Source organism: Numenius arquata, chromosome 10 (genome assembly GCF_964106895.1).
Source record: "Numenius arquata chromosome 10, bNumArq3.hap1.1, whole genome shotgun sequence".
In the NCBI taxonomy this organism is placed as follows: domain Eukaryota; kingdom Metazoa; phylum Chordata; class Aves; order Charadriiformes; family Scolopacidae; genus Numenius; species Numenius arquata.
The window spans coordinates 5,289,199-5,303,083 of NC_133585.1; the positions used below are offsets into that span (position 1 = coordinate 5,289,199).

A 13,885-nucleotide genomic window follows, 5' to 3' on the forward strand; every position below is an offset into this window, starting at 1 on the left:
ACGCTCTGGTGAAGGCATTTACATCTGCACAAAGCCAGAGGGTGTCAAATACCAGTCTCACAACAGACCATCTGTCCGCGCTTCACGCCCACTCTGCACAAGCGCAGGTGGCCACAGAGGAGCAGGTCTCTTGGTGTTGGCCAAGCCTTGCTCACCGCAGGTTGTACAAAGAGGAGTGTTTTTTCACCACATTTATTTCTCTTGGATTGGTTTGGCACCATGCTGGGCGTTTGCCCAGAGTACCCAGTGTCTACTGTGCAGTCCAGTTGTGCTCTTTGAGATACTGCTCTTCTATTCCCTGAGTTCTAAACCCTATTTATTAAGGGACCTACTGCCTGTCACAAGGGGTGATGGTAGGTGTGGGGGGGGACACAGTGAGAACAGACACAATGTACTGCTATATTGCTTAAAATCAGCAGCCCTTTGCCTCTCCTTTCCCAAAGGCATGAGGTACAGTTATCTCTTAATTTTAAGATGTTTCTATCTCCATGTTGATAATCATCTAAGAAATGAATGTGATTTATGTTATGGGGTGAGAAGATGAAAAATGCGGCTACCGCTATATGGCACCTTCTTGCAGTCCCTAGAGTGATGCTAAACTCTGCCTCCTCTCTTCTTGCTTCCAGCAGCTGTTTTCAGACCAATGTATAGCTGCTGTATTCTCCAGTCATCTCCTGTGCCTTCCTGAGCACAAATTAAACCTTAGGGGAACAGTTCGTGCCAGATGGATATCTGGATATCCCAAGACAGACTAGGGAAGATGAAGAGAAGGCATGTCTAGCATGGTGTGTGAGGATCTCAATCGTTATGAGCAGGCGTGCCCAGTAATTAGGACGAGGAACAAGTCACTGACAGCAATTCAGGGTGAGCCAGCTCCAGGGGACAAGATTTCACTGTGGATGCCCAGCCCAAAGGGCAAGAGGAAAGCAGGGTTAGGGGTGAGGCCAAGGACCTTGAAGTCCAGCTTCTGGACTGATGGGAACCATGGTCTGATGGGAACAAAGCATTTGTATGCCAAGTCAAGGTCTCGTGTGAGACGTAGGCAGGGTGGTGAGGAACTGGACACGAGATGGGCTGAGCAGGCATATGAAGGAAAGTAAGCTAGTACTCTAGTAGAGAGTACAGGGCAGGATCTTTATGCATGGCTCGGAAAAAGTATCTGGAAGCTGAAATGATCAAATGGGGAGATTCCTTTATTCCTGAGGTGCTGGTGCTTAGTATTTAGGTTCCTAGAACTATCATCGGACTCTTCAGAAACCGCAGCAGCAAAATCCAAGGTTTTGACCAGCCTCTCGTCCGGGTTTTTCAGTGCTGTTGTGCCTGTGGCTGTCATCGGGCTCAAATTCTGAAGAGACCTTGGCCACCTCCACTTTGAAAGATGATCCGTAGCCCTCATTCAAGTGCTATGTGAAGTCCCGTTCTGTCCTTGCAACCCTGATCCTCCAGAAGTTATTTTCATCTGCATGTGCATATATACATACACAGGGTGAGACACAGGACCTAAGAGTGCAGCTAGAGTGTTCTGCACAGAGCCTGAGCCCTGAACCCAGAAGGAATGTGAGACAGGGTTTATCCCATTAGTATGGCACAGGATTTACAGGGTGGTTTGGATAAAGCAGTCTTGCATCTGACACTTAGGCACCAAGGCACATCTTTAACTGAGATTCTCACCTCCTACTCTACCTTCAAATAAATTCTATGTCTCCATTTTCATTTACCAGGCTGAGAACTAAATCCTGCTCCTTTCTCTCTCTCTATGCACAGTTTCTCCTGAGAGATAGAAGCATCCAGTTCACTAGTCTAGAAATGTCCGCGGTGGGTCTAGCAGAGACTTCACTTGCGCCCTGCCATGGTGCCAGGTTCAGCAGCTCAGCGGCTTTTTCTGCTGGGAATATTGTACCAATCTGATATCTCTGCCCTAAGTAATATGATGAAGTCAGCATAGATAAGAAGTTATGTAGGGCTCTTACTGCTGTCTTGCCCACTCATGCTACTCAACGATCCAGGTTTTAAATCATTACATGCCTTGCTTGATGAGCTGGTTTAGTTTTGGTTGGGGGTGGTGGATTTACCTGGTGTATGGTGAGGTTTGGTGGCTAAATTCAATCTTTGCTTAAGTACATGGAGTTTCCACTGAGGTCAGCGTGGTAATACATGTGCTGCCTGTAGGACATTTCAGCACTTCAGGGAGAAGTTTTTAATCATACAATGAACGGTCTGTATCTCACTGTGACCACCTCCCTCTTTCCAAATATACCCTTCACTTAACTGGCCTTAGGAACAACTTGCACAAAGCCTTGCTTGCTCTGACTCGTATCTTCAAAATTCATTTCTTTTTGCACTGCATTCTTGTGCTCCTAATTTCAAATGGTCTAACTTGACATTATCGATGTCTGCAAAATCATTGCAAGAGCAGCAGATGAGATCTGCCTCATTACACAGTGCTTGATGGACATAAGCAGTAGCTAAGACAGGCGTCGTCAGCAGGGCTGTCTCCTGAGCATGTTTTAATCATGTGGAAGTCTGGCAAACAGTGTCAGTCTGGCAAATAGCCTTTACTGTTCTATTTTTCCAAAGACAGAGAGTTAAACCTTGACCTTGCTCCCCTCTTTCCCTGGAGCCCAGGACTGATCTGTGCTGCAGCAGATTTCAACGTGATTCAATCTGTTCTGAAAATAAGTTGCAAAAGTCTTGATTTGGCTCTTTTTTTTTCTGGTTCTGTTTTATTTTTAAATACATCACACATAAAATTTGTGATTTTAAACTATTTCATATGTGCTTAATCCACTTTTACACAGACAGCAGGAAGATTTGTCGGTAGTCTCTAGCACCACAATAGGAAAACCAGTTAATGCCAGGCTCCCTCCTGCCACGCTCTGCCACCCAGGAATCCCCTCCAAGCTGCTGCAAGCCTCGCACTGCCAAAACTCCCTGGTATGAGGCTGGCCTTCTCCTCTGGTATGTGGGACCGAGCAGCACCATATGTGAACGTCAAAAGAGGATAGATTAGGAAGAAAGGATTTCCTAAGATTTTAAGCCCTCCAGATTTAACACCACGCCAGGCGAATGCCAAAACCCCAGGTAACTCACAGAAGGACAGTGGCAACATCTAGTGGCCGTTGAAGCTATAGGTCTGTACTGCTTGGGAATACCCTTCTACTCCTACATGCCACGTACTTGCCCTGCTGTGCTCTTTGCTGGACGCTTCTCCTTCTATAGGGTATGGCTGTTTGGGGGCAGATATCCCCACTAGGCACCTTACTATTTTCTAGTTTTAAACTGCTCTCTGAGTAGTGCACTGAAGTCCGAGTTCATCCCTAGCCTGCTGCATAGCTGTTCAGTAATCCTCCAGCTTTGCTCTGGGCCAGTAACCTCGGGGCTGGCTTCCGTTCCACCTTTGAAAGTCTCCTTGTCTATCTCCTTCTGACACGATCTACTGTGAGAAGAAAGGACTCTCACTTCAGAAGGCTATAGAGGTTAACAGGGAATCTAATCAGAGCCCCGGACACAGCAACTGTCCTGCAATGTGTCAAACCATCTGGAGTAGCTCATAATCCTATCTCAGCTTTATTAAGCAAAACAAGATGCAACCCTAATCTGCAGCCTGTGCATCTGTAGACTTATTTCGTTGAGAGCTGGGCTTCTGGTTGGAGAGAAGCTCAGGTTTGGCATCAGCAAACGTCCCTGCCCCTTTGTGTGTTTCCTGTCCGCAGGTCAATCAGAAATATGCTGGGTACTCCCACGACCCACCTCCAGACCCCTGCATAAGGAACCCCTCCTTGTAATTAATCTGAAAAACATCCACAAAATGATAGCTGGACAAATGTCCAGAGTCTGCAGTCCAATCCTACAGCTGACCTCAGCGTCTCCTGCAGTGCTGTCTGTGAGTGACGTGTGCCTGGGAAAGGCAATCTGCTAACATTATCCTAAACTGAGCACAACGAACCACTCAGGACCCAGAAATTGAGTAAACTTTAATGTGAATAGGGTTAGATTTAGGATCAGGCCTGGAGCCTGAGGATACAGTGGGATAATTTGATTTTCTGACCGATTTGTTTTTCTGATCTCTTGGTTAATATTAAGAACAAGTTGAATTGTTCAATGTGAGTTTATATTTGGATTTACCAGAGCTGACAAGCTTCCGTTGATACCAGATTCACTAGCAGAGGGTAGGGTTTAGGTTATAGCAGGCTGAGAGGCAGGGCTGGGGCAGGCCAGCCGGGGGGTGGCCCATCAAGAAATGTCTTCACCCTGTCAATAAGTGAGTATTTTATAGCCTGTAGTACCAAAGTTCTGGATCTCAGTTAAGTTTTTGCTTGCATGGAGCTTTTTTTAATGTATAGGGGTTTTAAGTACAACTTAGGAGTTTTTATTGCTGAGACACCCCATCCTTTTTTGGACTCCTTATGTTTTCTTGGCCTTAGTAGTTTGTCGGTAGTACTAACGTGCTGTACACAAGGCAGTTGCTTCTGGGTGCCAAGCAAAGAAGGTGACAAAATGCCACATGTAAAGTGCATATCACAAGTTTATTCTTCTGCACAAACAAATAGAAAGTGACCGTAAATCAGGGAAGGAAAAAAAAAAAAGAGACAAAACAGAAAAGGAAAAAAATGTATTTCCATGAAGAAAGATGCCAAATCTGTTCTCCTTCTGGAGTCACATCTTCCACCAGACAGAGCACTGCTGCTGGGCTCCCATTTTCAGAGCACTGACGAGTCTCTTCGAGGAAGAGGGTCTGGTAGGGGATGCTAGATATCATAGCAGAAAGGGAGCATATTCTTTCCAAGGGAGAATTCTTGCTTGAACTATGCTCATGTCTGGCAATCAGTGACTCCTCATCACACCAGTCTCTTCCAAGATTCTTCCTCTCAGTTGCTGCAGGATCTTGAGGTTCTCTCTGGCAAGTGTTTCCCATATGTTCAGAGGGAAAGGACTGATACTTCTGAAGCAAAGATAAACCCCCAGAATTGCCATAGCTGCAGTGTGTAACCTGCAGCATGCGAGAGAGGAGGGATGATAGGCAGTTTTAAATCACAGCCCATGCAGACATCTTCAAATGCTGAAAAAGGGGACACTGGGGTTGGCCTATCACTGCAGCTTATAACTCAGCAGGTGGGAGCTAAAACTTGTCAAACAAGTGTTTATGTCTGTGCTTGTTCAACAGCTGAGGAATTAGAAATTTGGAGAGGCTCAAGACAAGCTTATATGGTTCAAAAGTATTTCTCATAACCTCACCTGTGACCTTTCAACAGGCGACCCACAATATTTTCATGAGCAGATGCTAGCAGAGCTGCTTGAAGCCAGCAGCAGTGTAGGTTTCTTCCCTATAGCTTAGCAGATGCATCTCAGTATTATTTCTCATCTCATGCTACTTACAGCCACAGGCCTTATTTGGGATACTCCACAAGCACTGTAGGCCTCATCTGCAACACCCTCTGCTTCTGCAGATCAAGTCCTGTGTCAGCATAGGATCCAGAAAAGATTGGGAGGGGCTGAGATCCATCAAACTACTTTGGCTTTTCTTTTAAACACAGCTTTGAACCAAGGATGTCAGAAGTGAAATGCAGGATCCCCAGCCTCCTGGTTCTTTTCCTTGCTCTGATGTTTAATATTCATTCTCTAATCAGACCTAACCCTTTTTTAATCTCCTGCCCATTACTGCCCATTACATCCTGGCCAAATGCAGTTATTCCACTCACATGGGTCCTGAAATCTAACATTCAACAGTGTTTGGCCATCACTCCTTGGCTTGATCAGTGTCTCCCAGAAATCCGGAGTGGGACCACTGAAATACTAACCACATGCAACCCCCCTTACATGCTAAGGCCAGACCTCTCTATTTTCCAGCAGCAAAATGAATTTCCCAAGACACTGAGGCCCGGAGAGCACCTACCTTTAGGAGCCTGAGGGAAAGGGACACTGGAGTGAGATTCAGACTTTCTTAGGTTATTTCTTCACTGCAGAATTACCTCGAGCACCCTTTCTCTGGTCCAAACAACCCCTCTCTACACCTGAGTTCAGTGATGCTTTCAGCCTGGGCTAGCTTGCCTGTCTAAGGCTAGTGGCTAAAACCACTAGCCAGTGACAGACAGCACTCCACAAGCAGTCTAGAGATGAAGCTTTTGGAGCACTGCTAATCCATGAGTTCCTTCCCATACCTTTCCTAGAAAAATAGAAGACTATTCAGGTCGGCTGCTCCTATGTCATACAACCAGGAGCATATATCATACAACCTCTTCTGGCTCAGCCACCCCTTTGCTCATTAACTCAAGGCATTCCCAAAGATTTTCTTTCCCTCCTCTCCCATGGCTGGTAGTCTGCCAAGTGAGGTGTAAGTGCTGTTTCTCCTCTCTCCCCAGTGTGCTCATCCTATGTTTCAGGGCTCCCAGGAATGTGCACTGCAAACAAAGGCCTGCAGAACAAGCCCAGCCAGAGTGTGAAGGATTCAAAGACAGGATTGTGTATTACTTTTCCTCTCATCTCTGCCTCCCAAGCTTGTCTGGGACTAGAGCTGCTAGGTAGGTTCTCCAGCCCTCATTTTCTTCATGGGAGAACACATGCAAAATCTTCAGGGGCTCACACAGAAGTACTTCAGAGCCTCCAAGAAAAAGTAGAGCCCCCAGCTTTTGTGAAAAGAGCTACACATGGTAAGCTCCAGCTGCACAGAGGAAGGTTGGCTTGGACTTAGTGTGAAACCACAGCAGCTGCACTGCTTGCAGACTTGGCATCAGCCCCATTTGCACACCTTTTTTCTCTCCCCAGAACCTACATTTTTATACATCCAAAGTTTGGGCTTAGTCCAGACAGAGGACAGCTTCTGCTTGAAGGAGAGGAGCAGGTCTAATGAGATGGAGACATAGCTCAAGCAGGGCTATGAGACCCTCATCCTGCCTCCAGTACTCATTCCTGAGGGTCTACCAAAAGGCTGGGCAACCCCTACCCAGGAAGAGGTGGGAAGCCCCTTCCCTGCAGCTGGGGCATCTCCTGTGTTTGGGAGCCAGGGATTCAGGAGCAGTTTTCTTGGTTTACTTGTGGGATCACACTGTAAAAGTGGCTGCTGCAAAAGGGGGAGCGCAGGCAGAACGCAAATCACAGGGGTGTGTGCAAACCAGAGCACAGATGATGTGCACACACACATGCACAGTCCCTAGTAATATTACGAATTCTTCCTTGGGAAAGGGAATGCTTTCTTTTTTCAGTGTAGGGATTAAGTCTGAGGCTAGCCTGGGACCTTCAAGGAGTAACCAGTCCTGTTTCCCCAGCATCGCCAGCAAACAGAGCTCTGTATGTGTGTGTGAGCGCTGATCCTCTGGGACTCTCAAAGCACTTCAGTTCTTACCAAACAGACCCCAAGGATACTTAAATCATTTAGTATGAAGTTCTACTTGTGACTTCCTGTTTCCCTGTCCTCCACTTCCATACTGAGAGTGTCTGTAAAGGGGCTCCGTTTTCCAGCTCATCACAGAGTTTTCAGCAAGTTTTATGTCATGACCCATTTCCAACCTTTCCACACGTCTGTCCTAAACTAAACAAAACGATGATGTGCAAATGCATATTCAATCCTGTCTCCTTTTAAAGCCACCTGTACTTTCTCCCACACGATCCTCCTTTGTACTTACAGCATCTGTACCCTGTTCCAGTGGGATTAACGCTGCAGGGCTTTCCCTGTGCCACTGCCTGAGGTTTAGCTTTAACTTTGTGTGTCCTCAAAAACTGGTACTTCCTTCTGCGGTTCTTCCAGCTTGTGACAGGCCCCATCAAGTCCATTCAACACCCCTCTTCGGCAAACTGCTCCCAGACCCGATAGCCACGTTTAGCACCAGCCAGGATGACTCTCCCTTTTAATCCCAGCCCTGGTGACTGGGGAGACGGGGACATGTGGCCACCCTCCTGTGCAGGGCACACTGCCCCTGCTCTCTCTGCTCCCTCACCTCCTTTTCCATGCCCCTCTGGACGGGAGTCTGGAAGAGGTGTCCAAGGCAAAACCCCACTTTCATTTAACTTTCACTCTCTGCTGAGCGTTTCTGTGTTGCATGTATACAGACTGACAGGCTCAGAGAAGAGTGGTCTAATGGGGAAGCTGAGGCTTCTGTACCCTCCTGTATCCCACCTCTGACCCTTTCTTCCTGGAAAGCTCTTCCCCCGCCAGTCTCCCTCCATTCAGGAGTGACTCCCAAGCCCTTGGGAAAGGAAAACCACTATCACCTACATGTCTTCATGTGAGACAACCTCTGCCATTCACCCTGTCCAGAGGTGGGGTTTGCTGCTGCGTGCACGTTCCCAGTCTCTGTGTACCACACACGTGCCCTCTCTCCACGTTCTTCCTCCTGCTGTAGCCACAGCCAGAAAGCCTTTCCATGAAGCTGCCCATCTGAGACCAAGGGGAGGCTGGGGGAGAGGGTGGTGCAGAAGGGGCATAATTATTTTTTTTTCTCTTTTCTTCATTTTGTGTCACTCATCCCAACGTACTGAGCTGACATGAAAGACAAAACGAGCACTATCTCTGCGGGGCCACGGACGGGATGGGAGGGCTGCCTGCCTCAGTGGTGGCCAAAGCTTGGCCTCCACACATTGGCCTGCATCCCCGTTCTCACTGCTGAGAATTTGGGCCTGGCCACTTGAAACCGAGCAGCCGAGGCTGGGTTGGGGGAAAGCCCCTGGCCCATCTGACTGGGCTCTGGGGAGCTCGGGTATGGCTTAGGGGACTGGCTGAGCTCCACCTGGAAGGGTGCCGGTGTAGTGGGGGCAGAAGAAGCCATTTCTGTTCTCCACACTGGCTCATCCAAGGTGGTGGCCGAGCGGGGCACAAGCACGGTGGGTGCCAGGCTGCTTGAGGCTGGCATGGGAGCCGGAGTGGAGAAGCGACGAATCTCCTGGGTCTTGGCTGTTTTCACGGGGACCTGCTTGGCTGCCATGAAGGATGAGCCAGCCTGCGGAGCTGGCTGACCAGGAGAATCCTGAATGCCAGGGCTTGGGGGATCCCCAAAACAGAACATGGCTGACTTTAGTTGATAGGGCTGGTGGCGCATTAAATCAATGACCTTGATCCCTGATTTCTGGCCAGGTGCCTTTTTCACTTTGCTCTCTGCTTTGCTAGCCTGAGATTTGCTGGCTGCCAGCGGATAGAAAGGGGAATGCATCGGGTTGTAAGCTATTGGAGGGGGAGCCCGGATGTTGGGTGAATATTTCCAGGATGAGGGTAGAGAAGGAGAAGGAGATGGGGTCCTGGGCTTGGACTCTGGCTTCGGTGTTGTCTCCACCACATATTTGTCCATGCGGCTCTGGCGTTTGGCAAAGAGCTCTGCCCCCTTGCCTTTAAGCTGAGGCATGTCCTGGGCCCCATTTACCAGTCCAGCATCTTGCTGAGGCTTAGGAGCCACTGGAGGTGGGGTCTTGAACTTGCGGCCAGAGGACTGCATGAAGTTGCAGGCCTCAGCACCCAGGCTGAGGAAGTCCTCCTCGGGCCCAGACTCGAAGCCTGCCCCAGGGTGGTCACCTTTCGGCTTCTCATCCAGGTTCTGCACCAGAGACAGGAGCTCAGGGTTGGGTGAATTCTTCTTCTTCTCCTCAATCTTACTGAACATGGGTTTCTTGTTGCCCCGCCGGCGAGCCTCCTGCAGGATGCCTGTGCGGGGAGCTGGCACGGCAATCCTCTGCTCCCTGGAGGTTAAAGGCTCAGAAGGAGGTCGTGGCGTTGCTGGTGAGATGGCAGGAGAAGGCTGCTTTGGCACAGGGGAACTGCTTATCGTGTGCTGTGATGGTGCTGGACTAATATACAATGAAGAAGAGGCTGTTCCAGGGACTCGTGGCTGGGATGAGGACACCTCCCCTCCTGGCTTTGAGGGAGCTGAGAGAAAGATGGAGGTGGTGGATGTCCGGGCAGTATTGGCAGAAGGCTTAGTCTCTGGAGCGCTTCCTCTCTCTCTTGGCTGTGACTCCAGTGGTGGTGTTGGCCTTCCTGGTGCAGGAATATAGAGAGATGTGGAGGAGCTGACTGGACTGCGGTGTGTTGGCACTGGTGCATTGGCAGGTGTTCCTGGAGCCAGAGGTGAGAAAGGGGGAACCACCGTGCTTTGAGTACCCAGACTTTCACTAGGTTTTTTGGGTGCAGATGGCCTGAAGATGACAGAGGACGTTGCTGGGCGCTGGCCAGAAAAGCCAGGAGTAAAGGGCCGTGCAGACCTGTTGAACATGCTCGTTGTGCTCACAGAGAACGGGTCGGGGCTTGGGGGAGGTGGGAAGAATGTGGGGCTGGGGGGAGCCAAGAGCTGAGTGGGGAGGGTGGCTGGCTGCTTGCTGGGCACTTGCACACCTTCCAGGTGGATGCTGAGGGGCACGCTCTCTGCCTTCAGTGGCACAGGCATATCTCCGTTCACCCTGCCCTGCTGTGGCTGGGCAACTGAGGCAAGCTGGGGGCTCTTCTGCGCCGGGACTTTCTCGACTGTGTACTTCCCAGCCCGTTCCCTCTGCTGCTCAAATAATCGTGCTCCTTTACCTGAGGCCTCGCTCAAACCTTTTGGCTTCTCTTCCTTCTGTTCAGAGTCAGACTTGGCCTTTTCAATGTCCAGGTAAGCGTTGTCCCAGTCTGAATGATTAGTTAGGCTTCGGGCATCAGAGAAACCTTCCTCATCAAATTCAGACTCACTAGTTGGAAAAACTCCGTCTTCCTCCTCGTAGGAGCGGTCCTCGTCGACGCTCCCAAAGCTTACCAGTGTGTACTTCTTAGCCCTCTGCCTGCGCTTCTTGAACATCAACACCCCCTTGGAGTGGGGGTTGGGAGCATCTGTCAGCAGGGACGCGATGGTTCTGCACTTGGTTTTGGCTTCTTTCACGTTCTTCTCTTGGATGCTCTCGTGGCGGTGGAGCTCTGCAAGAGACAAAAAGAGGCGAGCTCAGAGCTCAGCAAGCGGCTGGGTGGGCAAAGATGGACAATGATATGGCTGTAGGTATGCCAGTGCCCATGCGAGGAAACACACAGTCACTCCCTGCCCTGCTCTTCCTTTCCCACTTTTGCTGGTAGTGTCTTTAGGAACTTTTAGAAACCCAGGTGCAATTTTCTCTTTCCTTGCAAACACAATAGCAGTCCATGCAGGTGTGGGAAGGGAACTCCTCCCTCTCTGAGGGACGGTCTCCATTCCCTGGTCAGACCGGGGATTTCCTATTTCTGCAGCACGTGGCCAAGAGTCCCAGGCTCTCACAGCTTTTTTACAGTGCATGTCTTTACTCCTGGTAATTTTTAGCATTTACTTAACACCCTGAAGGTGGAACCCTGCTTTTTGTAGACCTTTCTCCCACTGTATGGAGGATTCCCAGGAGCAAGCAATCCCTCTGACCCCTAAGAGTTTGGGAAGCAGCCACTGCTGGGCTGCTTCTGCCCTGGGCCCTGCAGTGCCAGCTACGGAGTCAGCATGTCTGACTACACTATGTGTAGGGCTGTTTGCTGCAACAGCAAGAGGCAGGTTTTCACCCTCGCTTGTCTCGCTTGTCCCTTGCCGTGCCCCATGCCCAGCAAAGAAGAAGAGCATTTGCTCCTGAGCAAGAATCCCAGACCTCCACAACTGATCGGCCAGGCCAGAAGGAATCCACTTAGACAGGCTTGTTTGGAAAAGCCAACACCTGTTGGGACACTGGCATGAAAGTGTGGGATAACCATTTTCCACCTTCTCTGCCAGCCCAGTGGTCAGTAAAGCCCCAGGGAGGAACATTGTGTTCTCTGCCCTGGGAAAGCAGAGAGTCAACAAGATGCAATAGTAAAACGAAACTCAGCTGCCCTAAGGAAGGTATGGACATGCCTTAAATCAATGTTCAAGTGACAGAAATCAGCACTAACTTTGCACAGAAAAAAAAGAACATACCATAGACTATTTTTTTATTTCTTTCATTTCATCCTTTTCCTTAGTCCCATTGTCTTTTTCCCAGTATGACAGTACAGATGAAACATCCATCCACTGCCCGCATCTAATGATTTGTCAAAAAACTGTGTAGCACCTTGTCCAGCCCTGATGTTCTCCAGAAAGAGGTACAAAATTATGCCTGCTGAAGGGAGAAGAGAGGAGAGGAGAGGAGAGGAGAGGAGAGGAGAGGAGAGGAGAGGAGAGGAGAGGAGAGGAGAGGAGAGGAGAGGAGAGGAGAGGAGAGGAGAGGAGAGGAGAGGAGAGGAGAGGAGAGGAGAGGAGAGGAGAGGAGAGGAGAGGAGAGGAGAGGAGAGGAGAGGAGAGGAGAGGAGAGGAGAGGAGCAGGCAGTGCTGGGGGACGGTGTTAGCTCAGGAGAGGATGGAAGCTGCTCAGTCCTCTCGGGATCTCACTTCTGACCATTTTATCGCAGAGCATTCATTCAATGGGGATCTGCTAATGTGGCAAAGTTACCTGCTCCTGGGGGGCAAGGAGCTTAGCTAGGAAGGATACTAGTTTTCCTGAGGGCTGCAGATGCCCCCCAAAACGTGACTAGGCTGCACAGTTGTGGCAGGTGTCCTCATTCCATACTGCACCAGTGTAACCACAGCAGAAAGAGCTTCCCTCTCTCACCCCATGCTGACAATAAGGCGTTGATTTGCAGAGCAGTCATTCTTCCAGAAAGCTTAAGAAAAATACAAGGGAAGACACTTCTCAAGGTTTACAGCCATTCCATAGCACATGCTGCTGCTTTGGGATTTCAACAAAGGGACTTTGGCGGTTTTGAGATCACCTCATATGGATGCACAGTCCATTCCTCCCCTTTGCACCCAGAAAACTGGAAACAGCAAAATCAATGCCAGAAAAATGGCTGACTGTTTGTACTCGCACTTGCAAAGGGAAGGTTCTCTGCAAAACTTTCCTTACAGAATAGCTCCACCTTGCTGGACCAAGACTGAAATAGTTTCCAGGTTTTTGTGGAGACTTCAGGGCAGTCATAGACTTGCCCTCAGAGACCTGCTGTCCACGATGGAAATGAGCCACAGCCCCTGAAGGTCTGTTCACTCCCCTTAGAAATCTGCACGCTCTGAAATTTGTTCACAATGGAGGAAATGAGAGATTTCTTTCTTGCTACAAGCATCCTTGCTACAAGCTTCTACACCTCACCTGGCTCATATTTTGCTTCTAAAAGTACAAGGAGGAAGAGCAGCACTACAGAATCATAGTCAAGTCCAGAATACGTAAACTCTGGGCCCTGAGTGACTCGGAGGAGGATTTCTGTCATTGGGAGCTAACAGCTAGGGAGCTACACCATCCAAAGTGAGTGTCTGTGCAGCCCCTTCCAGCAGCAGAGTACCACGAAAGTGCTCAACCCTGTGCTAGCAAATACTGTCAGAGAAAATAGAACAGTCTTGGCTGTGCCTCCACCAACTCTTGGTCCCGGCTCAGCGTTAGCATCCAAGCACAGCTTCCCTAGGAAGCTGCTCTGAACTGCCCCGTGCTCTGAAGCAGCTGACAAGTAAGGCCCTCTGGGACCTGGTACTCTCCTCCCTCTGCTCTTCTTTTTACTTTTCTTCTCATCAAAGGCTAAAGCACATAAATAATCATACCGATCCTCACAACAGAAAAGTGTTCATGGTATTCAAACTGCAATCTCCCACAACAATTTAAGGAAAAGGAAAAAGAAATCATCCTGAGGTTACTTGCTGAAGGTAAAGAGCAAGAGTGAAATCAGAATAGGCAAAGGAATAGGGGAAGGAGAGAAGAAAAATGAGAGGAAAGGAAAGGGGGAAGAAAGAGAAAAGGACAGGAAAAGAAAAGAAAAGAAAAGAAAAGAGAAAATAAGAAAAGAAAAGAAAAGAAAAGAAAAGAAAAGAAAAGAAAAGAAAAGAAAAGAAAAGAGAAAAAAGAAAAGAAAAGAAAAGAAAAGAAAAGAAAAGAAAAGAAAAGAAAAGAAAAGAAAAGAAAAGAAAAGAAAAGAAAAGAAAAGAAA

The 13,885-nt window shown here is 48.9% G+C and overlaps 1 protein-coding gene across 1 annotated transcript in view; it reads right to left on the bottom strand.

Moving 5' to 3' along the window:
• Positions 1–4,514: 4,514 nt before the first annotated feature.
• Positions 4,515–13,885, bottom strand: part of SYNPO2L (synaptopodin 2 like) — a 38,470-nt gene continuing 29,099 nt past the window's right edge. Inside the window, exon 4 of the mRNA XM_074154310.1 lies at positions 4,515–10,867. Within this exon, the coding sequence (XP_074010411.1) occupies positions 8,541–10,867 (2,327 nt within the window). The 3' untranslated portion in view covers positions 4,515–8,540. The remainder of the gene's footprint in view (positions 10,868–13,885) is intronic.